Raw genomic sequence first — 27,602 nt, 5'->3', positions numbered from 1 at the left:
TCGCTCCTTAGCTAGTTACAAAGGTGGAGTTGAATTTGGGACACTGAATGCACCGGGCCTTCCAAGCCATAATTTCGTCCCTCTAACCACTAGTTGTTGTTATCGTAAGAATAGGTATCTACGAACAATTCGTTCTGATGCTTGTAGCTAAGAGTAAAATTCGGCAGTACATCTAATGCTCCAGGACTTTTAGACGTACAATTTCATCCTCCTCGATCGCTACGTACCAGTTATTGTTGTTGTAAGATATTTTCTAACAATTCCTTCTCTTGCTTTTAGCTAAGAGCAAACTGGGAGGTGACAACGAACACATAGCATTTCTATCTTCACAAGCTCAAGAGTTGCAGGGAGAAGTACAGAAGGCTTTTATGCACGCCGTCATATACAAGTCTCTTGATCCTCGGGTATTTATCAAAAATGCAACATTTTATGCAAAATAACTAAGTTGCGTCATAAGCGTAAAACAAGACTTCGCATTGAGTAGGCTGAGGAAGTTCTTAGGGGACAAAAGGAAAGCGAGATGGTTACAATGTGGTGTGTTTGTTCATGACCTTATATGTTCGTAAGTGCTTGCTCGAATCACAGGGAGCACACAATCGTGTTGAGTACGAAGAGAGTAAATAAAGGAATGAAAAGAATGAATAGTTTACCTTTGTCTCCTGTTGTCGTTTCTTACGCGACCTTACAGGGAAAGCTGCTACCATCAGGTCCTGTTACATGTCCTGCATACGTCCTGCATAACACTGTAACGCTAAACTTGTACCTAGGCTTTTTCGCGCTGTGCAAAAACTTTTTTGGTTTACATATGTTATTACTGTCAATAATATATGTAAATCAAAATCTTTTTGCGCAGCGCGAAAAGGCCTAGGTACGAGTTTCGCGCTACAGTGTTACGCAGGACATATATAGAACATGTAGGTAGCGGGGTCGCGTAAGAAACGACAACAGGAGACAAAGTTAACCTATTCATTCCTTTCATTCCTTTATTTACTCTCTTCCTACTCAACAAGATTGTGTGCTCCCTGTGTTCGAATCTTATCCTACTTTTAGCATGTCCCCTTAACATTAGGACAAATCTTAGGGTGCGTTCCTTTGGGGTGATCTGAATCAGGGTCAGTGATCCAAGATCACTCGGATCATGGTGCATCAAAGGAACCGATGAATCCACTCTGGTCACGGATTCATCGGTTCCTTTGATGCACCATGATCCGAGCGATCTTGGATCGCTGATCCTGATCCAGATCACTCCAAAGGAACGCACCCTTAATGTTTAATTATCAGTTAAGTTTGTCCAAATCATAGGTGACCGCAACATACGCTATAAAGGCTATAAATGAAATGGCAAACGCTACAACTGTACATCTCCGAGTGATAGCGCACGTTTTAGAGGGAGAGAGGGGTAAGGCTATTCAATTTTACGGCTGTGTTACTTAGCAACCTTTTGCATTCACTGCAGCTTGCCAGTGCGCGCTGCTCGTTCACAATTTCTTCAATCCATCTTGCTTAATAGTACATGTTTTGTTTGATAGATATCAAGGGACAAGGATATTATGAGAAGGTTAAGAATGAAAGTGAAGTGGTTGTGTGGCCAGGTATCTATCTTAATTGTGCTGTCAGCCCATTATTTCATTGAAGCCCGCGTAAGATTATTTCATTACTTTGTAAAGTGTTCAAATAACTCTGAATTTAAGTAGTGTCCCAATTTTGGCAGTCCTCGGAATGTTCCTTTCATCCGATTCATTTCCAAGCAATTCTTAAGTCTATTTTCAAAAATCAAAGATACGCAAGATTTAAATTACTTAAAAACATTTCACTGTCAGACTCGATCAGCTCTGAGTAGTTAGATTGCATTCTGAGGTGCTTTTCCCAAAATGCTGATTCACATTCTTCATTAATTTTCTCTTAATCTTGTAACCAAAATTATTTCTATGTATATTGTTATATCATACGTGTATTTGTTATTTCTCGTGTTTTCTCTATGTCTTGGGATGCCTCTGAAATTCCTTACTGTTTTTTTTTTTCCAAACCTAATTAGAATGTTAATCCAGCAGTGTCTCTTTTGACCTTATTTTTAGGGATATCATCAAGTTCAAAGCACTCTTGACGTTCTGATGACACAAGGCGAGCTTTCGCTCTCAGACTCTGAGACAAAGGTGGCCTTGGCCTTTTTCACAGAAGTTCTGAATCTTTTTCCAGAATTTCCGGATGCTCACGAATATCGAGCGCAATGCCTCTTCATTTTGGTAAGAATATAGCTATGTTGGCCAACTGTTATGAAGAGAAGTTTGTGAGCGGATACTTAATCCTTGATTTCGTTAATGTGGATCTCTGGTCGATGCTAGCGCTTCTGTTATCGTTTTCGAGCTCAAAGAGTTATTTTGCCTTCTTACTTCTCTTGTTGGTCACACCCCTATAGTCTGTTGATGTGACCGCGTTCCTTACAAGTGCGGGACATATTCGCGAATTAGCTCGCTCCTTATTGGAACACCTCGGGAATACTGTTGATAAGTGAATGGAAATATATTTGTTTTGCTCTTATGGTTCGTTTTATATTCCGCAGGGTGATTTTCTTCAAGCTGAGCAGGACTGCAATAGAGGTATATTATTTTTTGTGACAACACCATTCACTACATTCATTCCCCACCCAGATTGCGTAATCTGTTGTATTCTTTACAAACTTTGCTTTCGAATTATCAATCGCAGGCTAGTGTTGCAAATTCTACTGAAAAAGCCTTGGCCCCCTACACTTCAACATACATGTATCACATGATCACAAATGCAACCTTATATCAAATTACTACGTTGCGTCGCCCGGCTTTTGTCATGCTCATTCAGATGATAGCATGCACATGAGCGAAACAGTTCCTGTTGGCTCGTCACGTTACGCCGGGTTTTAGAACGTTTCACAGCGGGCAAAGGCAAAAATTCAGCACCACTTTCAGTTTACGTCGTCTCGAAATTTATTGAGAGTTTGAAGCAAAAATGAGCAAGAGTTATTTCGAAGACAGCTGAGACGTTTATATAAGCGGCAGTGTTGGCGGGAATGCGCTTGCGCAGTGCGTTTGACCGCTGTAGAACGTCAGTAACGTTGCGAATTTGCGGTTAAAGAAATAAGGAAAGGAAAAAACGAAGAAGAGGCGACTCTTAATCCTTAATCCTTCATTTAATCACATAACACCTACCTGTGTACTGGTAGGAAATATAAAATAATAAAAATGATCAATTCATAAACGCCAAGCAAATACTAAGTAGTAGCTAATCTATAGAAAGGCTAAAAAATTATCATTGATATTTACAATAGTATATACAGGCACTATTTTAAAAATCTTGAACTAACACTGTATACAAAATTTAAAACTTTGAAAAGCACTATGCTTTAAGGCATATAAACTGATCATTGGAGGCAACGCATTCCACAGTTTACTGACTAAAGATGTAAAAGATCGATGCATACGCTCCAAATTGAATGGAGGAAGTTCAAACCTTGTGCTGAACCCACGTAAATCGTATGCAACATTCTTAAAATTAAAAAAAAATAATAATATAGGTTGCTCCGCGGTCATACAAGCACTTGTACAACATAACTTGTGATTGAAATTGCCTACGTTGTTCTGAAGACCTCATCTCAGCTATTTTTAGGAGGTCGTCGAATGACACAGTCTTCGGATTCACCCATTTCTTTCCAGACCGTATTGCCAACATTGCCATAATTTTTTTTTCCCTTTTGCAGCTCTCAATTTGACGCAACGCACAAGTGCAGCAGCATTCGATACAAAAATAAAAATCAAGATTCAGCAGGGAGAGTTTGCGGAGGCTCTGGAATTAGTGAATGAATGGCAATTTATTGATCCCGAAGTGAGAGAAAACTTTGATTAACTTTTCAGTCCCTGTTGTCGCTTATTGATAAGTGCATGTACTAGTCTAATACTTGTTTATGGGAAAATGGTATATTATGAAAAAATGTATATGTATTTGAAAATTTAATGTAAGAAAGGATATTTCGCTTAGGTAGCACTTATCTTATTGCGGTACTGGCCTTTAGCTCAAAAGGTAAACATTCCTAGCGTTTCGTCGCGTAATTTGCTTCGATGAAGGGCTGATGCTCAAAACGTCAGCTCTACGACTATGAATTCACGTCTTTTAAGTTAATCATCTTTAAGTTGGTAATTAGCTAGCTTCTTGCTTTACTTTCTCGCCGACGAAGCACAATAGTTTGTTTAGAAACTAATAGCTCTTGTTCTCAGCAACTGAAGTCACAGACAGCTAAATCGTACAATTCATAAAATTTTTGTCTCTTCTAGGTTGTTTTAGTGTACCTTTATTTCTTTGCTATGGTTATGCAGACTCTCTCTTGCCGATCAGGGCAATGTATGCAGCTTTTTTCTAATTTATTTTTATTTTTTTCTTAAAAGAATACAGACCTCGACATGATTGAAAGGCGAATTAGTCAAACATTGCTGGCGACGCAACCTAGGAGTGGAACAGCGGAGATAAACCGATGTCAGTCGGTAAGTTAAAACTAACCTGGAAAAAAATAAGCTACTGCATAGCTGTGAATCTCATATTCACAGCGTGAACTTGTCTCTGTTGTAAGAGACTGTTTGGAAGAGCACGATTGGAGCCACTCAAGGCTGTTCGTTATTAGGTTACTTTCGATGTTACATGCCCCATGCAGTAAAAGTTGGCATCCAAAGACAACACACGACTTGTCAATAGTCGTGCGGCAATGTCACTTCACGAGGCTTTGTGAAACTGGGCAGAGAAGTTAGAATGGCCGCGTTATATAGGACCTGAAATTCTGGAGTTGGGAATAAGCTTCCATCGATATCCTAACTGAGAACTGATAAACTGCTTACTGTTACACTGACAACTGACTAGTATTTCAATTTTTAACTAGAACGAACCATCCAAAACCCCTTATGATTTATTCTTGCTAATATATGCTGAACGTTGTCAGAAAGTTGTTGTTTAAGTCTCCCGTTACATACGTACGTGAAAGAGCGTTTTACCTTTTCAGCTTTCCGATGTGTCATGTGGTCATGAGTCAGGTCATGAAATAACAACAGAAAAAAGAACCAACCAAGCCTGGAGTCAAAGCGGCAACGCGAAGGTCAGCAAACTCGCAAATGTTTTATTTCCATGACCTGGGCCAAAGGCAGCAAAAGAAGCCGATATCTGTAAACTCGCCTTAACTCATTGGCCCCCGTGCCGTCCGTAAACGCCCTTGTAAAACGTGATGCTAGTGGAAAGAAAGGCATGCTGTCATGTTGCAAATGCCTTTTTGAGTAGATTGGAGCTAATTTGGCCCATATCCAGCCTGAAAATCTCCAAAATGTCCAAAAAGTTCGTTTTTGGCAAAAAGCTCCGGGGGTCCATGGGTGAAAGTTAAATGATAACTTATAAGCACGTAACTACCGACTTCTATAATCTTGGACAAAAGTTCTTAATTGGGGCACTGATGTAATGCAGTGAATTATCTGAGTTTTATCCTGTTAAAAGCCTGTTGCTGTTCCCACTCTCCACCCAATACAATGTGGAAAATTAGGAGAAATTGCAGGTGCTAGTTTTCAACATTGCATTTGGAGTAGGGAGATGTAGGCAGGTGTAGAGGTATCCGCGTCTGGCGTGTATGCAGGTTAGCTGTGGTCATATATTAGAGCTGTGTACTAGTCTGAAAAAAGGTCTGAAATGGGGTATTTATTTCTGCCTCCGGTCCTAGATAGGGTATGGAAAATTACAGATTTTGGTCTGAAATAGGATAACGGTTTTGTGTACAAGTATTGGGCAGCACACCCCAGCCAAGACTTTGGGGATTACCCCCCCCCCTCCCCGGAGGGGGGCTTTTAACCCAGTGATGATAATTTAAGCATGTCGCCTTATGCGTCGCCTTATTGTGGATAATCTTTGATAAAGGCAAAAACAAACATCTTCACAATCCTGGCCACACAACTCGAATCTTTTCACTTTCACGTAAATACGGCAGACGGCAGACGACAAACTGAAGGTTCCTAATGTTCCCGGGTAATTAGAGGAATAAGCGATGACGTTTATTCTTTCCATGCAGCTACATGTATTGCATAGTATATACGAGTCTGAAAAAATGTAATTACATGCAACTGTGACTGTCTTCTAGCAACTTACTACTTATTTTAAATACAGGTTAAAGCTCAAGCCCAGGCGAGAGAAGAGCAACATGGAGCATGTGAAAAGACCAAGGGTAATAGTCTGTCATGCTTATTAAACAGCTAAAAGAATACTGGTTAGCTAGCCGAGGCCTGTTACCAAACGGTTATATACTTTCTGTCCATCTGGTCGGTCCTACTATATATCGAACATTCCCTGAAAATGCGATTCCAGACCTCGATCGATGACTGCACGCTTCAACGTTTTCAAAATTGTAGTTACACAAACGAGATCAACGTAAAAACGTAAGAAGTCAACCAGTTCACCGGTAATCGTCTCCATCTCAAACTTATCCTACCTTTTCATTCAGATTGAAAGTTTATATAGTCCTGGTACCCAATTACATTTTTTTTTCACAAGTGAGCCGCCCGTAGCCAGAGCGCAGACAACGATCATAAACTTCACCTCAGATAGATACTGCTCCAGGATAGTCGAGTAAGAAGGCTCCATTTGCCGAAGGAATTGAATCGTTTATGGCTTCCGGCAATATATAATTAATAATAACGAAAAACATTTATTTGTTTTAGGAGCAGTTGCAACCGAAGACATATCACCATCCATGGCTACACCTGCAGTTTTACCTGACGAACGTATGTTGGAATTCTTTTTGTGTGATCGCCTAAGCTTAAGTATTTGTGTTTGGATGACAGTAGTTACAGAACCTTTGTACCATACTTAGCAGAGAGGTGGTATAGAATCCAAATGGACTTTTTAAATATTAAAGGGAAATTTTAACATGGTTTTAATCTATTTGTAGGTCCTTCTTTGCCAGAGCGATCAAGAAAACGAAAGATGAGACGGAAAACCAGAACTTTAAGGACTGCAAGGCAAGGTACACAGTTATTAAAGCCGACTGTAGTAGTTCGAAATATCTGGTTGTTGTGAAAAGGAAAACCTGCGAACGCTTTCGGGTGCTCTAGTCAGCTCAACCCTACCGGCGTGACCCGAGTGGTTCGTTTTTATGTTAAACGCCCGAGATCTGTAATTTAAACTATAAAATTCTAACATAATAGAGCGGTTTCTCACTCATTGATAGCTCAACCGCGGCGATTTTCAACCGTGACTGTGTATTGTTTAACTCTGTCATACTATCAGTACTTAGTGACTGAGTGAGAGAGCCGGACAGGAAAATATTTGGCTCGAGGTCAGCGCCGCGAAAGTACACTAACAGGAATTGAACAAGCGAGTTTTAAGCTATTCAGCTTATCTGGATAAACTGCACGGTAATGAACTTGTGATTGGACATCAGTTTTGTCTCTTCAAAGAACGCTGATGTAGAAACCGCAAAACAATTTATCGTAATGTACGCAAGGTATGTTGCGATTTCGCTGGTTTCTCCGACTTCTCCCAGAGACTTGAAGAAAACGCTTACATCGTAAGTCTTACTTTGTTTTCTTCACGGGTCTGACTCGGTGTTTTCTTGCTGTTGACCCACGATAAATTCTTTCACTGCTTTTACTGAAGTCATTTTGGCCTCAAGACTGAATGTTTGCTTGTACCAAAAGTTCATTATCGCAAAGTTTATCCGGATAAGTTGGATTAGTTGTTTTCTTGACGGTGTTTGCTTGTTGTTGGCTTCTGATAAAGTTGTGAACTTCTGCATTTGTGAGGAGCGTTGAATTTCTTTTTTGGTCCCGCGAACCATTTCCTTAGAAAACCAGAAAAAGTATTCACGGCGCACGTAATGCCTGATGTACAGCTTAAGCACTCAAGACGATTCGGAAAAACAGGCCGGATCTAAAGAGATATCCGAGATGCATTTCAAGTCAGCCGTCCTTGATTACAGCAGAATGTTACAGTCTACGCGGTGCACACAACATTTTCAAAGGAAGCAAATTTACGGTCAGCATTCTCATCTAGTGTAACGTCCTCAGTTTTAAATTTGTGTTATTTTATTAAGGGTTAAATGACGACTCTGACGCGAGCAGTGTTTGCAGCATTAGTACTTGCCCAGGCGATTTGGATTACAGAACGAACTACCGCCCCAGGATGCCGACGTTTGAAGACAGCGATCAGGGTATTGTCAGTGATCAACCTAAATCGTCATCTCGTCAAACGAAGAAAGCAGCCGAGAAGTCGTCCAATAAACAAAGCTTGGGAATCCGTCGTAGACCCACTGATGTTCAAGGCCCCTACCGTCTCTGTAGGTACCACGATCGTCCGGAGCTTTGTTGGCAAGGGAAACTATGCGTCTATGCGCACAATGAAGCAGAGAGAGTAGCTTGGGAAGAAGACAGGAAAAAAGGTATATTACTTAAGGCTGCCACAGGCCGGTCATGGAATTATTAAGGCGTTGCTCTCAAGGAAACGGATAATAACTTAGTGAATTTACTATCTGAATGTTCAAAATTAATGTAGATGGATTTTATTGAGAAGTCACGGCGTTCGTTAACGTTGAGTACTGTTAGTAATGATCGCTGGAAAAGTAAAATCGTTTTCAGTAAATATATCGAGGAATATTTGTCAATGTTGAAAGCATAAATTGGATTCTTTTCATTTGAGCAGTCATATTCTGTCCAGTCAGGAAGCCAGGGAAAATTCAGAGAGTATTATACCATTTCTGCCTTTAAAATCATCGAGATAAATTCTAACATGCACTTAAAACGCCATTACTTAAAATCAAGAATGCACGTCGTACGAGATAAAGAAATGATGACGGCGGTGGAGGGGGAGGGGGGGGGGGGCGGGGGGGGGAAGGACAATAAGAAATCGATAACAACGGGAAAGATAATTTCTCTTGTTCTATGCCTTTAAAATGCAGCTCTCGCATGTTCATTACTTCGCTTATTACCTGGAGACCAAAATCTGGACGTTGCTACTCGTTTTCAATATTACACACTATTTATTGTATTTCAGAAAACAGTAGGAAACTGATTGCTAAGAAAGAGAAGGCAGAACAGGATAAAGCAAGAGAAGGCTATTCCATTTCACTGAAAGAATGGAGAGAAGCATTTAGGGGGCAATGCCGAGCACCCTGGCACATTCCTAAGAAAGGAGGAAAGTACAAAATGTGTCCTAAGTAAGTATTTTTTGTTATTAAATTTTAATATTGCAACTATCTTGAGGTGATATCATCTCCCCATAGTCAAACCGAAGAAATGGGGAAGACATAGTCGGAAATTGCGCCATTTTCTGGAACATCCCCAACATGGTTATGTCAGGATAACTGTTGAATCGCCAACACTCTTCCACAATTCTTTAACCGCACTTTATCGTCACTGTTAGAATTTAGACATTAAAATTTTCTTGATTTTTCCTCACTGTAGGTGGGCAAATGGAACTTGCAAGCTTCGTAGAACATGTACCTTTGCGCACGGGGAGAAAGAACTCGAAGCGTGGAGTGAACACTTAAAGAAGATGGAAAAAGAAAGGAAAATAAAAACAGAAGAGGAGAAAGAGGTGAAGACAACGGACGGGCAACCTAAGAGTTCCTCAAACAAGGTTAACTATTATGGCATGCAACCACGTTGTAATTACAACAGTATGGTTTTTTATTGGGGCAAAGAAAACCTGTCCTCAGTCAATTACTTCTTTAACGTGACCATTCCGTTATTATGACCTTTTCTTGGTTGCCCGATGGTTGGTCCCCCTGTACTTATAAAAGCGGTAACCATCTGAACACCGATATATTGTAGAATTTAAGTTAATTTAATTAATCGATTCGTAGTGTAAAAGAGCCATTAAGTAAACTTTCAACGTTTATCTTTTGTTTTATCTTAGCTTGACAACGTTTCCGAAGTGACTGTAGATCCTAGTGTCTCAAAAGCAGCTGCAAAGTCGGATAAACAAGGTGATGGAATTCGACCTCGGCCAAAGAATGTGTATGGTGCCTTTCGCCTCTGTCCTCATTACAGCGTTCGAAAAAGTTGTCCTACAGGTGACCGATGCAGTTTTCCCCACAGCGAGGTGGAGAGGATCGCGTGGGAAGAAGACCGGAAAAAAGGTACCTATACCCTGCAACTAAGATGCACTGTAGTTCCCAAAGCAACGGCGTTGTGAACTATGTATTTTAATGGTTGTACATGAATCTTAAAATGGCAATGCTGGCCTCAAGTTAAATAAATTCACTTCTTAATACTCCGAAAGCATTTGACACTTTTTGACAACGTAACAAAAGTCATACCTGATGATCTGTTAGAAAGTCCATTACCGTACCAAGATTTGAACTTAGCCCGGTCTACTGGCCTGATTTCCTGTGATATAAAGTCACTGACCCAACATCGTCAGATTCTTGGCCGGATTTGGATACGGTGAACACCTAATCGTTACTTCTTCTTACGCTTTGGCAGCAAATCAGGCTTAGCTTATTTTGGTGAGTATTTTGGCTCTCTGCTTCTCGTCAAAATACATGTAGGAACCATAAGTATCACGTTTCGGGGCACATGAAGGTTAGGCATATGTGCAAGCAATGATGTGCTCCACGCACCCAATTCCATTGTTTATGAACCAATGAGATACAGGTAGATAACTCGAGGGGCCGGTCCAGAATAAGGCGATCATTCTGGTTTCACAATATTATTGTCGACAATTACTGAACACATGTTGATACGGAAACGAAAATCTACTTTACGCATGGAGTTGGAACATACTAAAGGGATTCTAATTAGAAATTTCGTCTCTAGCTCTATCGTTACGTTTTCACGACTGACCGAGAGATTTTCAAAGGCAAACTTCCCGCAAGAGTCATTTACACGCTTCCGATTGTTTTATAAACAATGAGATTAAATGATTAACGTTGTAGCTAGCTTGCTCATGCGCCGAGCAATGAATCCCTCCCATTAAACAGACCTCTTACTTTACATGAAACTGCGAGGTGTTCATCATAGCTGTCCTGCGGTGTATTAAAATTCCTTCGTTATTTTGTAAGTTGTAAACTTGTTATTGGTAGCTTCTTCGTTCGAAAAATGACTTAAGCAACTTGTGAGATATACATATATATGTAAACATTGTGTCTTTAAATTTCATTTGTTTTAAATGTTATTCATATTTTAGGTTCTTTTAAACCAGCCGCCCAAAAAGGCAATTCCAAGAAACAAAAAGCGAAAGGAGCCTTTTTAATTACACTGAAAGAATGGCGCCACGCATTTAGGGGACCAACTGGCTGCCGAGCACCCTTACGGATTCCAAACAAAGGCGAAAAGTACAGAATATGTCCTGAGTAAGCCAACTCTCTTAACTTCATAATTAATGGTGAGAAGCATGTAATTGCAATAATTCGCCTTGTCGGTAATGTAATTTGAGCGTTTTGAGTGAAATTCTAAGAGAGTTGGCGTGACCAATGGACAAGGCGCTGACTCGAACTCCGTAGGATCTGCGTGGCTCAGATCCTTCTTCACCAGTTCCTGACCTTCGCACACTTTAAACGTCTAAGTACTCTAAATACAGCATTCTAGCATTGTGTAGAGCCTAGATTTTCACGACATCCCTTGGTACAACTCGACTAAACTGGCCTTGTGTTTCGCTTGATATTACTGGGTTTACTGCCCTATATTTAGATTGTCCACAATCCACTTTTGTTCTTTCTTTTTTTTTTTTCCCTAAACCAAGATGGACAAAGGGAAGTTGCAAACTCGGCAGAGTATGTACATTTGCACATGGGGAGACAGAACTCACAGCATGGAATAATCACTTGGAAAAAATGGAGCAAGAAATTGCTAAAGACTCTGAACTGGAAACAATGAAGGTGGAGATGAAAGATGTCGACTCCGCAGAGGAAAGTAAAGTCAGTTCACCTGTGGAGGGTGAGCGACCGACTCCTACGTACAAGGTAATGGCTATCACGATTAGCAGTCTTTATGCATGGGTTGGTACATTTGTTTGTACGAGGTAACCGCTGCTCCGTACACTCGTATAAATTCAGCATGTGCTACAAAAGAACTCCAAGAAAGATGCTTCGCTCTATTTAGCCAGCGTTACGTTTTAAATAAGTGCCATAATTGAGTTGATATTGGAAATGGTTTTTTTCTTTTCAGTTTAAGTGCATGCCTGAGAACTAGCTAGTTGTAGCTTATTAACATTCAACACTAGCCTTCAAAAAAAAATGCAAAAAAACAAGCCTGATATATATTTCCAGTACGATTAAACTTATTTTATGAGCACATACTCTGTGCCAAATGAGACGTGAATATTTTGCTCTCGTTTTTCATCAGGTCGAGGACCTAGTGTCCAGGCTTCCAGGAGTGACTGTTAGTTGTGAGGCCGGGGATCTTGATGTCTCATTGCAGGTGCCTCTGAACAGCGAAGGAGAAAACAGATATAGCTGGTCCCTGCAAATCTGCTATGAGGTAAGACTGAAAACCGGGTCAAGAATTTAACAAGTTTTGCACTTTCTTAGAATTTCATGCTTTGTTGCAGACGTGGATCATATATCTTAATTATTTTAAAGTCTGTTAAGTTTACTACGGTTAGACTCCGCTGATTCGAACTCAGCTATTTTGAACTCGGTGACTTCCCGCTATTTCACACTGACTTCTGTTTCCCTTGGCCTAAAATCTTCCCTGCTGGCCGAGGCTCTTTTCCTGGTGTTCGCTGACGGGAGAAAAGAGACCTCTGCTATGGATGGAAAATGGCTTTGATTTAACCGCCGTCCACAGTCTAGGACAGCTCTATTAAAACGTATGCTCCTTGCGTTGTTTGCTGACCGCAACTTGAGCCCGTTGCGTCTCGCGCATTTCTTTACATTAATTCCGCTGTCGTTTATTGAGCCCACACTGTAAACATGGAGTGCTCATCGGCGTGCTCGAAAGAGTTCAATCGTTAAGAGTTACTAAGTTTGCTTTCTTCCGTTTTGGATAACCTCGACGATGGAAAGAAAAAAAAAATTGAGTGACGAGCAGTTCAAGGCCCTGTTTCATTATTTTAACTCGCGAGACACGTTTGCGTGCTTGCCGACCAAGCTACCAGACCGGGCTACCAGATTGCTGTACTTGTTGCACGAATGGGAAGGGGAAACCTTGGAAAACATCCGATCCAAGCAGTTCCTTTTGAGGATGGACGATCGGTTGATTGGAATTGTTGTGGACGAATCACATTGTGTAGTGAGCTGGTAAGCCTAATCTCGGTTTGTCGATGTTTGATGTTTGATATTTGAGTGAAAGGTTTTATTTTCGTCACGTGCTACGAACACCACGTGATGGCTCGGTCGCTAAGCCGCGGAGCATGCTCAATATAGCCATTTTCTACCCATGGCAGAGGTCTCTTTCTCCCGTCAGCGAACACCAGGAAAACAGCCTCTGCTAGCAGGGAACCTAAAATCAATCCCGTATATTTCGTACTCCAATGTTAGAAAAGTCGAAAAATCAACATCATCGTGGCGTTAGACAATTTTAGAACTTAGCTGGAAAACAACAACTTGGGCTTTTCATTACGCTTTAACCTTTAACTGTAATGAACTTTAAACACAGCAATAAGTAGTTCTCTGAATACGATTTCTATATTCTGCTATAGCCAAGTGCCACTGGCAAACTGCAAGATGTAGTGCTCTTACCGCAGCACCACAGATGCTACACCCTTTCAAGTGTCAAATTTAACCGTGCAGTGACAGACGCCAGTGCTGCGCCAACAACCGTGAAAGCATCAGACTCTGAAGAGCTTTCTGTTGACATGTTTCATTACCCAGTAAAACCTAATCTTCAAGAGTCGCGCGGCAGTTGTGAAGTGGAGATCGTAGTTTCATTTTCGACTTTTGTGTTTGGATACTTTGCTCAAGTCTTGGTGCTCGATTTCGGGAAGGCAAAACATCTTGCTGTGAAAATGACTGTAGAGGTTGGTAGTCAAAAATTTCTACAAGAGTTTGGCGAAGCGAAGGCAAACTTAACGTTGGATTGGCCGTTGTGGGATGACGGATCTCGAGACATTATCAAGTTTGAGCCCAAACGTCCTTCAGTGTTCAACAACGAACATTTGGTAGCCAAGTACAAGCTTCCCAAACGGGAAGATATAGTTCCTTCCACCCTCCTTGATGGGTCTAAAGGCTTGAGCAAGGACAACTACAAAGACGTCATGCATCAACTATTATTCGTAGAGGAGTTCTACATTCGACAGCAATTTGCCAGGTAAAATCAAGAAGGAAAGAAATGCATGCATGTATTAATATAGCAGGTTATTTCTCCTTTAAGGGCGTACTTGACACATCTAAGACTATGCAGTCTCGCAACAGTTTCTTGCCTAACCTCAGAGAAGGCAAACTTGTGTACAGTCAGTGAGTGAATGTAAATTCTGCTTTCGACTGTCATGGCATAAAACCCTTTGGTGTTCTAAGCTGTAAGAACATCGGATTCGGGAGTGATCTCGAGAGATCTGGGCTCGAGATTTTGCCAGTGATTAACATAGTTTTTGTGTTCGAGGCAAGGTGCCGTAGTCTTACAATGTCTATCCCCAGCTTGTACCAGGAATACTAATGGATGCTGGTGAATTGGTGTAAGGGAAAACTGACAAATTCTCAGCTGGAGCCCCGGGTAACCTCCAGTAGACTAGCATTTAGGAAAAGTAGTTGAAATTGCAGTCATTTCTCGCCACCGAAGCCCAAGCTCAAATACGAACACATTATGAAAAATTAAGATAACTAACTAAAAGCAAACAAACAAACAAGCGCAATGGCACCATCTTAGGGATGTCCCACTTATTAAAATTTAAAATATATATACAAATATACAAATACAAATACAAATACAAATACAAATATACAAATATTCTAATTAGATGAATGATGATTGTTCCTCACCCATATGTTGACTGCTTTCTTTTGCTTTACAGTTTTAACGTACAGGGTGTAAACATGTACGCTACAAAATTGCTGGTGAAGACAGACGAAGTCTTGTACGCCCAGGAAGGATGGCTCTATGGCTCCTTTCATGTCTCCCGGCCAATAACACCCGATGACGCGAATGGACGACTCTTGCTGAGGAATCTTTTTGGAAGCATGGGCTCGGTTCTCATAGCCAAATCCCAAATCCCTGATTCTGTGGTTTATGAAGCATTAGTAGACTCGGTCGAGGACAGTCGAGTCATATTAAAGCTATCTTCACGGTGCTGTGAAGATCTGGCGCTGTCGAATAACAGTGATGTCACAGTGGACGTTCAGTTTCACATTAGCAGACTTCCTCTATGTGAGATGCACGACAACATTGACAGACTTGGTCCTGAGCACGTGCGAATATTGTTTCCGGAGTTTAGTAGTGTTGGTTTGGCGGAGAAGGTAAGAAGTGCAATGTAACAATCATCACTCATCTACGTTTCAAACGACAAATACTGTATTTAGTTAGGTTCTTCTTTAATCCAACCAGAAATAGAAAAAATGGGAGTTCACCTGGCCATAGTGTAGATATCCACATTGCATACTGACCGTCGATGACTTACCGCGTAGAAACTAGAATTGCTAGAGTCAACTAGAGTCAAGGACGCAGTCGTTGACTACTATAAATACTAAAGCAAATGATTAATACTTCTTCTTAGTGAGATGTTTTGAGAAATTACACGGGATATGGCTCCATATGTTACCCTTCCAATGTCTCAAATCTTGACTTGTAATCTCACGAAGGTTCGTTGTTTAAATATATTAGGCTATAGGTCTCAACACATTTTCGTTTTGATATCAAATTTAATAGCTTCAATTTTAATTGTATTAACATTTTTATTATGGAATTGGAAACATTGAGCCACTCATTAGTCGTTATAGCATTGTTCATATCGTTATCAAACGAAAGTATATGCTGTGTTACGGATTTTTAATGAAGCTTTTTGTGTCGAACTTTGTTTCAATGGCATCTTTTATTTTAGATTCATCATCTTCCTTGGATTCTTGACCCAAGCTTGAATGAAGACCAGAAAGAGATCATCAGGAAAATAGCAGCACCGTCAATTGATGCACCCCCTCTCGTGGTATTTGGTCCTTTTGGAACGGGAAAAACATTCACATTGAACCAAGCTGTTCGACGTATCGCCGTCAACCTTAACAACCGGGTGCTCATCTGCACACACTCAAACAGTGCCGCAGATGTGCACGTAGAACTTCTGGATGAATATCTGAAGGAGCAACGTGGAATAGCTGCCTGCAGACCTTTGAGGATTTACACACCTATGCGTAAACTGTCAACCGTTTCTGACAAAGTCAAACAATATTGCCTCATCACCGACAAAGGGAAGCCAACAGAAGCCTTCAGACTTCCAACTCGCCATGAGGTGTTAAGTCACCGAGTCGTTGTATCGACTTTGGGCATGTCCAGGGCACTTTTTGACATGGAACTTCATCGTGGATTTTTTTCGCACATCTTAATCGATGAAGCGGCTCAGGCACTGGAAACTGAAACACTTACACCAATCACACTCGCAGGGAACAACACCAAAATAGTTTTCACCGGCGATCATATGCAGGTACGTTCACTGGGGTGGAAGCCGGTATGCGGCCAGCTTATTATATGCAATTCCCCTACTTACAGTTTCTGGCATTGTAGTGACGTTAAAGAATGACAGGAATAAAAAAAAACTTACGTACGCAATAACGATAGAAAACACGGCACTTTATTAAGCGTTGCAAGCAACCCTTAAAAATTTGAGACTTCAACTATAATATGCACGTAGACGTCTTCCTAAACTCGCACGATCATTTGGAAAAAAACAATTTTAAGGAAATGGTATTATAGCCTGTATAGCCAAGAATCTATATGGAGCATCTAGCAGGCCCTTACAGATATTGCACTGAAAGTGAGATTTTTGTAAAGCGCGGAAAATCTTGTTCTTCGTGTCGTTTATTTTCTTCTTCATTATCCCTTAGATGAGTCCTGATGTGTTTTCCCCACAAGCAGTGAAGTGGGGATACCAAATTTCCTTACAAGAAAGGCTCTTTCACGATTACAAGGAGCGGCGAAAAGAGAAAACGCTGGATCCAAATCTCATCTTATTAACAGAGAACTACCGCTCAAACGAGCAGGTTCTTCAGTTCTCGTCCGACATGTTTTACGGTGGAAAGCTTTCTTCTGGTAGCAAACAACCCTTACACCCTCTACTTGGACCACTTGTGTTTTATTCTGCTCTTGGCAAGGAAGAGATTGAACATAGCCACTCCTCATATCGCAACTTGGCTGAAGTCAATGAAGTGGTGAAGCGAGTCAAAGAGCTCACCGATTCGTGGCCTGGCGCTGAATGGGGTCCAAAAGATCTGAAACAAGTTGCTGTGGTTTCTTCCTACCGTTACCAGGTACTTAAAGTATAATCGTTAACTTATAAAGGATAACAATGTGGATAAATATGTTTCATGCAGCATTCTAGTTATTTTAAGGTAATTCTCCGTTCAAACATAAATTATGCGCAGTAAGGATGCGCAATGCAAATGTAAGGAATCACCTCAAGGTTAACCATAAATATTTGAAGTATGAAATATATTTTCGTTTTTTAGGTTAGGACAATTCGAGATGGGCTTAGGAAAGTTGGTCTAGGACAGGTTGATGTAGAAACCATTGAAAACGTTCAAGGTGAGTAAGGGTAGTATGCTTCTCGAGATTTACTTCATTTGAGATGTTTCCTTGTAATCAGCTTTGGTCAAACTGTAGCATTGATTGAATGTGTTTTGTCATGTGCACATTCACAAGGAAAATTATAAATATCAGTGAAACAATTCTCCACACACTAATGATATAATTATGTTCTCTTTATCTTTTCCAATCTTTTTCGCTTTATTAGGAAAACAGTTCCGTGCTCTTTTCATCAGCACAGTTCGAACTTTTCATACCTGCAAAGAGTTCAGTGAGCGCGACCTTGGGGAGAACGAGAGTCCATACCTGTATTTCCTGTCAGACCCTAAGCTGCTAAACACCGCTCTTACACGTGCCCAGTCTCTCATCGCAGTTGTTGGTGATCCATTTTCTTTGAGAACCGTGGGTGCTTGCCAAGGGCTGTGGGAAGAATTTATCAAGAGATGTAGTGACCAGGGACGCCTGTTTGGAATTGAACCCAACGAGCTTGAAGAAAGTATATCGCAGAGTGGACTTAATGTCAATGCTACCGAGTTTATGCCAGGTGCGTTCTCAAACACCAGTCATCCGGCTGCTAGAAACCAAGACTGTGGCCTTAACGTTACGGCCAGCAGTATGTCACCTCCTTCGCCTCAGGAACTTGAGTCAAATTTCAAAAGGGGTGACCGCACTTTCCTTTCCAAGGGAAAGGGCCATTTTAGTGACGATGCCGACACAGTCCCTACTGACCTTGAAAACTTAGACGAGAGTGAACTTGCAAGTGCATCTGATTCCGACGATGCGGGGGACGAATTGTCTGAGAGTGACGACCTGGGAGGTGCCGATGACTTTGCCGAGTATGGGAATATGGATGAGACAGTGCCCCCAGAGTACATGGATGAAATCATCCTTGCCTTGAAGGCCAAGTGTGAAGAAAAAAAAATGAAAAGAAAAGCGAAAGGAGAAGCAAAGGAAGAGAAAGTCGATATGAGACCAAATATTCCACCAGAAGACAGCACAAAGAGCAATACAAGTCCCCTTACTACTCATTCTGGTTTTAATGACGTGGGAAACAACGTTGTTCACGAAGACTACAAAATGACCACAAGGAAAGGTGAAACTCGTATTTTTCTGGTGAACTGGAACGTCAAATACAGCGAGCGTACGCAACGACTACTTCGTGAACCCAAACAGAAAGAGCAAGAGAGCCTACAGCCAGAGTATCTTGATCGTCTGTTAAGGGACGATCCTCATTCATATCGCACATGCTCCTTGCACATTAGCCACGAGAGATCAAGAACTTTGTATGGAGAGATTCAAGATCTTGCTACTGACGATATTTTGATCGAAGGAAACACTCGTCAGTACTTTGATCGAGACAGGGTCTTGGTAAAACTGACCAACTTACCTTCCAGTAGCTCGGAAAGAATGAAAGGTGAGATAGTTGGGAGATGGAATCGCCCAATCAGTCTTCGTGAACTTCAGTTTGTTTGTACAATCAACAGAAACAACCCCTGGGTGATGTACCCAATAAACAGATCGATGACACCCATCGGAAACTTGAGAGATGAATCTTGCAGAGGAGTTCCAATTTACAAAAGAGTTCATCCTGGACATGCGGAGAAAGCAGTGCGAGTGGGCACGCTATCGTTAAGAGAGGCATTGAGTGGCAAGTACCTCTTTGTCGTGCAATATTTGCAATGGAAACGTGAATTTCCATATCCACTTGGCATTGTAACAAAGAAGATCCGTAGAACCTCTGATCTTTCTGAAGCTTTCAAACTTCTAGCTGCTGAATACCAACTGAAGGAACTTTTTCCAGATGAGGTTGATAGAGAGGTAGAAAAACAGATTGACGAGTGGTCAGCCAGCCCAAATCGTGAAAGAAATAGCCGCCCACATGTGAAAAACGCATTTACAATTGATCCTCCTGGAAGTAGAGCTTTGGATGATGCCTTGACGATTGAGGAACTAGAGAATGGTCTTTACAAAGTCGGCGTGCACATTGCTGATGTGTCTTGCTTTGTGACAAAGGGGAGTAGAATCGATACCGAGGCGCGAAAGAGAGGAACTTCTTACTTTCCAGGTCACAGTTTTGGAGACGTTCTTATGCTTCCGGAAGACCTAAGCCATTGCATCTGCAGCCTGTTGCCGAACCAAGAACGACTTGCAGTTTCTGTTTACCTGGTTCTGGACCAAGATGGTGGTGTACAGGAAGAGCTCGATTTTTGTCGAACGATTGTGACCTCACAATGTCGTTTGACTTATGCTGAAGCACAAAAAGTCATTCTTGGAGAGCCCATCAGAGGTAAGCCTGTCAGTGAAGGGGAAGTGACACCGGTGATCGAACAAAGCATCCGCACCCTTAGTTTCTTAGCTCAAAAAAGGAGGCAGTTGCGTCTTGGTGACAAATCGTTCTATCATTTCGACCACGCAGACCGAAAGGAAGACCTTGAAGCTCATGAGTTAGTAGAAGAAATGATGATCCTTGCAAACACATCTGTGGCTGAGTTCCTTGTTCGGACAAAAGCAGTGCTGTCTGCGCCTTTGCGAATTCAACTTCCTCCCAAGAGGCGTAAACTAGATGAATGGGTAGAGAGGTTTGGCGAGTTTGCTATGCTTTCTCTTTCTCTTAGAACGCATCTGGGTCAAGATGGTCAATGCACGGAGTCCTTTGTTGTGCCAACGTCTACATGGAATGACATCAATCAAGCGCTGCGCAAACAGGATCACAGAAGGTTAACGCACTTAATTTGCAATGATAACATCTATCCTCAACTTGCTGTTGCACGCTCGCAACTGAAAGGTCTGCAAAGAAAAGCTGAAGATGTAAGAGCGGCTGACGTGGAAGTAGATCACAGAGTTCATTGGTCCTTGAACGTGTTGGAATACACTCGCTTTACTTCTCCGATTCGTCGTTATCTCGATATTGAAGTTCATCGCTTGTTACTAGAGAATGGAGAACAAAACACGGCGCCTGAGGATCTCCCTGAGCTTTATGGAAGGTGTTCATTTCTGTCCGACAGATCGAGTATGTTTGAGAGAGATTGTGGCCAAGTTCAGTTCGCTGCCGATCTTAAGGAGAACACTTGCAAAACTGCTGCTGTCGTTGAAGTCATCACGCGGGATTTTATTCAAATGCAACTACTGTCTGATGCAAACCAGTACCTCACTCCCAAGCAAAGAAGAGTTAGGATTAGTGACTTAGGACCAATTGAGCAACCCGAGCTGGATGAATCGTCAACTTGCGTCGAACTGAAGTGGAAGTTTAGGGTGTACGATGCTTCTGCTGAAAATATGAAGCGGGCAAGACATCTCAGGGATCAGGAGCTACATCTCCATAAAGACAGAAGCAAGATTGAAGCATTGTTGTATGCTGTCTTAAGCTGTTCAAGTCTTGATTACCACATTCCTAGCGGTCATTGGCGAGAGGTCTTGGATGCTGTTAAAAAAGGTGATTTCAAGAGGTTGAAGCAATGCTTGGAGGAAGTTGATAAAGGTATTGCTAGTGAAAGGGAGCGCGCCTTTAAAGAGGAGATGCGACAACAACGACAAAGAGAACAAGAAGAAAAGGAAGACGATGATGACTGGAACGACGATGACGAAAATAACGATGAAGATGACGACGATGACGACGATGACGACGGAGAAGACGACCTTGACGAAGAAACTGACGATTTCGACGAGAGCGATAGTGAAAGCGATACAGAGTCACCTAAAGATGAGGAAGGGAGTGAGTTGCATTTCATTAAGGCGATTCGTGCTTTGAAAGTTTCCGACAATGTTAGCGTGCAGCTATCAGCCAACGATGTTGGACCATTCATGACCCCTGACATTCAGCTGTTCAACCTTGTGCCTGGCATCAACATCTGTCTGGAACACAGGAAGTTCGCTGATAAGTGCTTTACAGAACCTGCTTCCGAAAAAGCTTCAAAGCAGCGTTATAGAAACATCACAGCGTACGTCAATGCTTGGAAGCCTCTGCTGAACATGGAGGCTGCGACCGACGCCATTTTGAATGATGATGCATTAGATCTTCTAGACATTGAAGTAAGGTGGGAAGAGAATGACGATTGTCAACTTGTGGGAGAGTTTCATCTGGACAAGACATTCAGCGAAACCAGACAAATCGAGATTTTTTTAGGAGATTACGCTTGTGTCCGAGTGTCATGTTCCACGTCTCCTTCGAGTAGTTTGACACCTGAAGGAAAAGCTGTGGAAAGATATTGGGTTGGTCACTGTATCTTCACTGGTGCAGAAACATCTCTGAAATTCACCCTTAAGCTGTTCCAGCACTCAATGAGCATCCCTCAAGTTCTTCGAAGAGGGGGAACTCGGAGATGTATCGTGGAGATAATAAAGCAAACTATTCCTTCCAGGTAATTATAGCCCTTACATATAAATTCTCTCTTTGTTTGCTTTGTTTCAATTGTTGTTTCAATTTTTTTTTTTTTTTTTTAAATTCAGGTGGTAGAGCCTGATTAACACAAAATTAGTATAATTAGGTCTTTTGATTTACTTTCTGTAAGTCTGTTTAAGTTTTGACTTCTTATAAGAAACGATTTGGAAATACATGAAACAAGAAATATAAGTGATAGAAACTGACTTTTCGGTGCATCTTGCGCCATTATCAAGGTTACATAATTAAAGATAAAAAGGGGTTTGTGAAGAGACTAAGTTGAAGCGAATTTGCATAAGAGAGTGCCAAGCTAATTACATGAATACTTTAGCACGAAGAGAATCAGACTGTACATTCAGTGCTGGTTTAAGATCTTGAATACAACGCATTTCATTAACAAGGCAATCAAATTTGTTCGTGCATTTCTTGGTCACACTGAAGCGTGCTAAGAAATTGGTCGGAACAGCAGTGTTATGTTCTTTGGAATAATGTTTGTAAATAGATCACGCCTTTTGACGGTGTCCCGCAACGCGCGTGTGTAGGCGGCCCTTTGTGTACCCGACATAACCTGCATCACACAAGTCACACTTGAATAAATAAACAACGCATTGCTGGGTTACGATGTTAGGCTTGGGCTGACACAGGCTTAGATCTTGTTTAAGCTTGCGGTTAGTAAACATGGGTTGAATGGTCTTTTGCACCTTGCTGCTAAGATCTCTAAGTTGTCGTTTGACAGACACTGCAGCATCCTGATGTTTATAGGGGATAACTATCCAGATGGCGTCATCGGTATGCTGTTTGGGCTGGTCCAATGCGACTCTCCAGGTAATAAACCTGTTTTTTTTTTTGTTTTTTGTTTTAATTTTTATTGGAAGATCCATGTACTTTACAATACTGACGTTACCTACAATGCTGACATTATTTACATCACTAACATTACTTACAATAGCAATATACATATTTTTTACATTAATTACTACATAGCATATATTACGTTACCAATACAAAATACTAGCTTTAAAAGCTTACAATTTACAACACAGAACTAACATCGACTTATCACTTGATACAGTACTAGTTTATGGTTGTCGCTTACAAAATGCTATTTTACCTACTTAAAGAGCATCATATTTCTTGGTTACAAAAATTGTTTACTACGTATGACATTAACTACTTACAAGACGTTGCATAAAATTACTGTTATATTACTTACAATACGTTATAAATCATACTTACACGAATCACTTGCACCAGGTGATAACATAATGACTGTAGCGCGGTTATCATTACATTCTCTAAAGCAACACGCACGCACGCACACAGTACAGATACACGACTAAAGCAAAGCGGCCCACGTTTCTTTAAATTGATCAAGTTCTTTGTTTTTAACAGCCAAAGTGCGAAGGATACAGAGTTTGTCTTTTAGGCGCAAAAGAAAGCCATCAAAGTCTAGGGAGCCAACGCGTATGCTTGAAGCGGAAATATGATGTTTTGCAATTATTAGAGAGTAGTTGAGGGCTATGGAGTTAATTAAGCCACGGTTATGATGCCAGCTGTATAAGATTACTTTTTCTGATAGAACTATATGTTGGTGGAAGGTTATCTGCCACCAGCGAGTAAAAAGGTCCCAAAATTTCATGGACTCACAGCATGTGATCAGCAAGTGAGGCAATGACTGCTTTTCTAAATTACATAAAGGGCAATTATCGAGGTCCGTCAAACCGGCGCGAAACAAACTGGATTGCGTAGGTAAGATGCCGTGGATGATTTTAAGTTGAAACATTATGAGTTTTGCTTCTTTTAAGATACGAAATGGGAGCAAGTAAACATTAAGAATGCTCTCATTAGTAAAACCGTGATTTAGAATTTTGGGTTCTGCTGTCGGTGGTAGGTATCTTTTTTCAAGTAGTTTTTAGAATGCTAATTTTGTGGAGAAATGTTGTGTAGGTGTTGCAGCTCTAGGTGTTAAACTGTTGGCGGAGGTAGCGATATTGCGGAGAGATGATTTCTAAGTTTTTGGAATTGCATTTATGAGGCCATAGTAAACTGTAAATGGGCATTTTACACGAACTTTTTCAATAAACCCTGTGAGAGACAAAAAATTAAAGTCTGCATTGAGCAGATCTTGGATGCAGATGATGCCTTTGTTGTACCATTCGTTAATAAAAATTGTCTTTCCGTCCAGCCGGATGTTGCGATTATTCCAGATTATTTGATCGTATACGGGTATTTTATTGCTGTCAGTTGAAAACTTGAATTCTTGCTAATAACATAGAACCGCGCGGTAGAATTCAGGAAGTTGTTCTAAGTTGAGCGTCTTTACGTCGTAGTCGCAATTAATCAGGAAATCAACACCACCGAACTGTCTGACTGCGTAGTTTAGGATGGTTTTTTACGACGCATCACCACCTTCTATAATGCGTTTGATCCAAGCTATTTTCAAAGCGCGCTCCATGATTTTGCAATCAATCATTTTCAAGCCACCGCGTTTCTTTTCTGCGATAATGGTTTTTTTTTCTTAATTTTGGGGGTTTTGCCTTCCCAAATAAAACTAAAAATAATTTTGTTAATACTGTCAATAAGCGGCTTCGAGATTGTCAAAAGCGAGGTGCTGTATACAAGTTTGGCTAGGCCTAGTGTTTTGACGATGTTTATCTTGCCAATGAGAGTGAGGTTTCTTCTCTTCCAGCTGTGTAGAGTTTGTTCTAGAGTGTACACCTTTTCTTCGAAATTTAGCTTATTAGCAAGTACAGGGTCGTACGAGAAGTGAACACCCAGGGCGTAAATTGAGTTTAGGGGCCATTTGAAACCAAACGGTTTTTCATTGCAATTTCTCCAAGAACCTAGCCACATTGCTTCAGTTTTATGGTTGTTAATTTCTAAGCCGCTGATATTCTTTAAATTGTTTAAGAGCTTCAGTAACAGCGAAACCGAATCGAGATCGCGCACCAGTACCGTGGTGTCGTCTGCATACTGCGTAATTTTTATTTCTTTCTGGCCTACCTGGATACCTTTAATGGTTGGATCATTTTGTAGCGCACTAGAGAGAAGCTCAATTCCAATAACGAAGAGTAGACCCGGCAAAGGACAACCTTGTCTGACACCTCTTTCTAAAAGAAAAAATTCAGATGCGTGCCCATTGTGCAAAACGCAACTAGAGGCATTGTTGTAAATGACGTCAAACCAATTTAGGATGTCAGGACCGAAATTAAACCTTTGTAACGCAGCTTTTAAGTGGTCCCATTCAACTGTGTCAAACGCTTTTCGGAAGTTTAAGAAAATGGCAATACCGGGTTTCTCCCCTTGCTTAGTGTGAAACATAGCGTCTTGAATTAGCCGAACATTCTCGTCTATGAAACGGCCTTTGATATAACCGGTTTGATTAGGGTTGATGATTTTTGGAAGAATTTTTTCTAACCTTATGGCAATTGATTTTGTCAAAATTTTGTAATCGATATTAAGTAACGAGATGGATCTGAGATTTTCAAGCAGGCTTTTATCCTTGTTTTTCTTGGGAATTAACGATATGATCCCGCGCCTTTGGCTAATAGAAAGCATTGCCGTTTTGAAGGCGTAGTTGAAGCTACCGATTATATCGGTACTGATTTCTGACCAAAAAAAATTTGTAAAACTCCGCAGAAAGGCCATCAGTGCTACGGGATTTACAATTTTAAATTCATTTAGAGCTCTTAGGCACTCGTCTTCGGAGACTATGCCTTCACATGATAATTTTTCTTCTTCGTTTAAAGAGGTAATGTTTTCAGTCTCAAAAAAGGTTGGTTTGGACTGCGTGTGGGTTCCAGACTTCTGTGATTTGTAAAGTGTTTCGTAGAACTTTTTTTCCTCCCTAAGAATTTCAAATTGGTTGGACGTATACTCATTATCATTTATCTTTAACTTTGTTACAGTTTTTCTGCAATGATTCCGTTTTTCGAGGTTAAGAAAATACTTTGTATTGTGCCCGCATTGCTCTTGCCACCTGGCTCTGCTTTTGAGGATTGCTCCTTTTGTCTTTTGACGCATTAGTGCTCGTAAGCGTAGATTGGTGGCGTAAAGTTCATTTAAAAGCTTTTTGTCGCTGGGGTTCTTTTCAGTTTGTTCCAATAGCTGATTGGCTTTATTTTGTAATATAGATTCTTCATTTCTTCGTCGTTTGGCCTTAATTTTTGAGAACTTGATTGTAAAACCACGAATTTCCATTTTGATGAGGTCCCATTTTAGACTTAAATTTTGGACGTCTGAATACTTGTTCTTAAAAAGTGGAATCTCTTCCCGGTTTTTCAACATATTTGCAATCTTCCACTAAAGAGTTGTTGAATTTCCAGAAGCCGGGTCCTTTGGGTTGCAACAGGATTTCGGATTTTAAGTGTAGCGTGATGGCTGAGTGATCTGATTCAGGAGCATTGATTATGGTGCAGAATTGCACGCCTGTGGAAAGGTTATTTGAAATAAGGAAAAAGTCTAGCCGAACTTGAATTTTGCGAGACTTTTCTCCACATAAATCGTTCTGTGTCTGGGTTGCGACGGCGCCAAATGTCGGATAAGTCATACAGGTTGATAAGGCGTTCGATTTCCTGAATAACGCGAGCTTTTTTCAAAATGGAGTTCCCTCCTTTCTTGTCTATTTCTATCAAGGCGCAGTTAAAGTCTCCCACAACAACAATATTTTCTTGCGCGAATTCTGCAAGTAGGTTTTGAAGATCTTCAAAGAGGGTTAACTGCTGATTAACGTCATTCGGTGCATTCGGTGCATAAATATTATTATTAGTATAATGTGGTACTCGTCGACGATTAAGTCAAGTAGAATATATCTTCCATTTTTGTCGGTGATGCATTTTTCAACTTTTAACTCAAGATTAGGGTTAACAAGTATCATAACCCCTTTACTGTTCGAAGAGCCGTGACTGAAGAAGGCTTTCCCGCCCCACTCTGCTTCCCAGAATTGAGCGCATTCTTTAGTGTTGTGCGTCTCTTGTAAAAACGCAAATTGATGCTTCTGGTTGTGCAACATCGGAAGATTGATCGTCGCTTAATTGATTTACCTAGCCCTTTCACATTTAGTGACTGACGTTCAGGCTCGGGTGTGAGCCATGTGTCGGTCAAAGAAACAGCGTTCTGGAATGCGTTGGCTTGAGACTCTAGGAGCCATCTTTAGGCCTAATTAAATGTAGGATTGGCGAAATTTGCATACTTTTGGTGAACGCGAGCCAAAACAGAAAACAAAGAAACAATGACAACAAACAACCAAAAAAACACAGTGGACGACGTAAAATAGCGGACAATACATGGTATAACACACCGACAACTAAGAAAGGCTCGGTAAACGGCCCTGCAACGCGCCACGATAGAGTGGTTTCGCGTTCTGCGCTGAGCTGCATCATAGAAATAAAAGTATTAACACGATTAACGCTACCGCTTAGCAATTCTCATAACTGGTAATGTTTGTGCACTTCGAGCTAAAGAAGCGAAAACTCGATAACTATTAATTAGCAACAGGATTTACAATGTTTTACACACAAACACAGTTGTGATTATGAAATACTCATACCTAGTGGGTCGAGGGCGGAACTTGA

The 27,602-nt window shown here is 41.0% G+C and overlaps 1 protein-coding gene across 1 annotated transcript in view; it reads left to right on the top strand.

Moving 5' to 3' along the window:
- Positions 1-27,602, top strand: part of LOC145490854 (3'-5' exoribonuclease HELZ2-like) — a 68,635-nt gene that overhangs the window by 25,282 nt on the left and 15,751 nt on the right. Inside the window, exons 11-33 of the mRNA XM_081469959.1 lie at positions 280-404; positions 1,530-1,592; positions 2,076-2,243; positions 2,561-2,597; positions 3,731-3,855; positions 4,413-4,508; positions 5,018-5,110; positions 6,160-6,217; positions 6,711-6,773; positions 6,941-7,015; positions 8,084-8,428; positions 9,040-9,202; positions 9,450-9,624; positions 9,904-10,126; positions 11,176-11,341; positions 11,731-11,950; positions 12,333-12,467; positions 13,630-14,237; positions 14,938-15,379; positions 15,961-16,554; positions 16,955-17,377; positions 17,576-17,651; positions 17,860-22,009. Coding sequence (XP_081326085.1) covers positions 280-404; positions 1,530-1,592; positions 2,076-2,243; positions 2,561-2,597; positions 3,731-3,855; positions 4,413-4,508; positions 5,018-5,110; positions 6,160-6,217; positions 6,711-6,773; positions 6,941-7,015; positions 8,084-8,428; positions 9,040-9,202; positions 9,450-9,624; positions 9,904-10,126; positions 11,176-11,341; positions 11,731-11,950; positions 12,333-12,467; positions 13,630-14,237; positions 14,938-15,379; positions 15,961-16,554; positions 16,955-17,377; positions 17,576-17,651; positions 17,860-22,009 — 8,623 coding nt within the window. The remainder of the gene's footprint in view (positions 1-279; positions 405-1,529; positions 1,593-2,075; positions 2,244-2,560; positions 2,598-3,730; positions 3,856-4,412; positions 4,509-5,017; positions 5,111-6,159; positions 6,218-6,710; positions 6,774-6,940; positions 7,016-8,083; positions 8,429-9,039; positions 9,203-9,449; positions 9,625-9,903; positions 10,127-11,175; positions 11,342-11,730; positions 11,951-12,332; positions 12,468-13,629; positions 14,238-14,937; positions 15,380-15,960; positions 16,555-16,954; positions 17,378-17,575; positions 17,652-17,859; positions 22,010-27,602) is intronic.

The sequence above is a fragment of the Orbicella franksi genome, chromosome 6, assembly GCF_964199315.1.
Source record: "Orbicella franksi chromosome 6, jaOrbFran1.1, whole genome shotgun sequence".
Taxonomy (NCBI): domain Eukaryota; kingdom Metazoa; phylum Cnidaria; class Anthozoa; order Scleractinia; family Merulinidae; genus Orbicella; species Orbicella franksi.
This window is presented reverse-complemented; position numbering and strand designations above follow the sequence as displayed.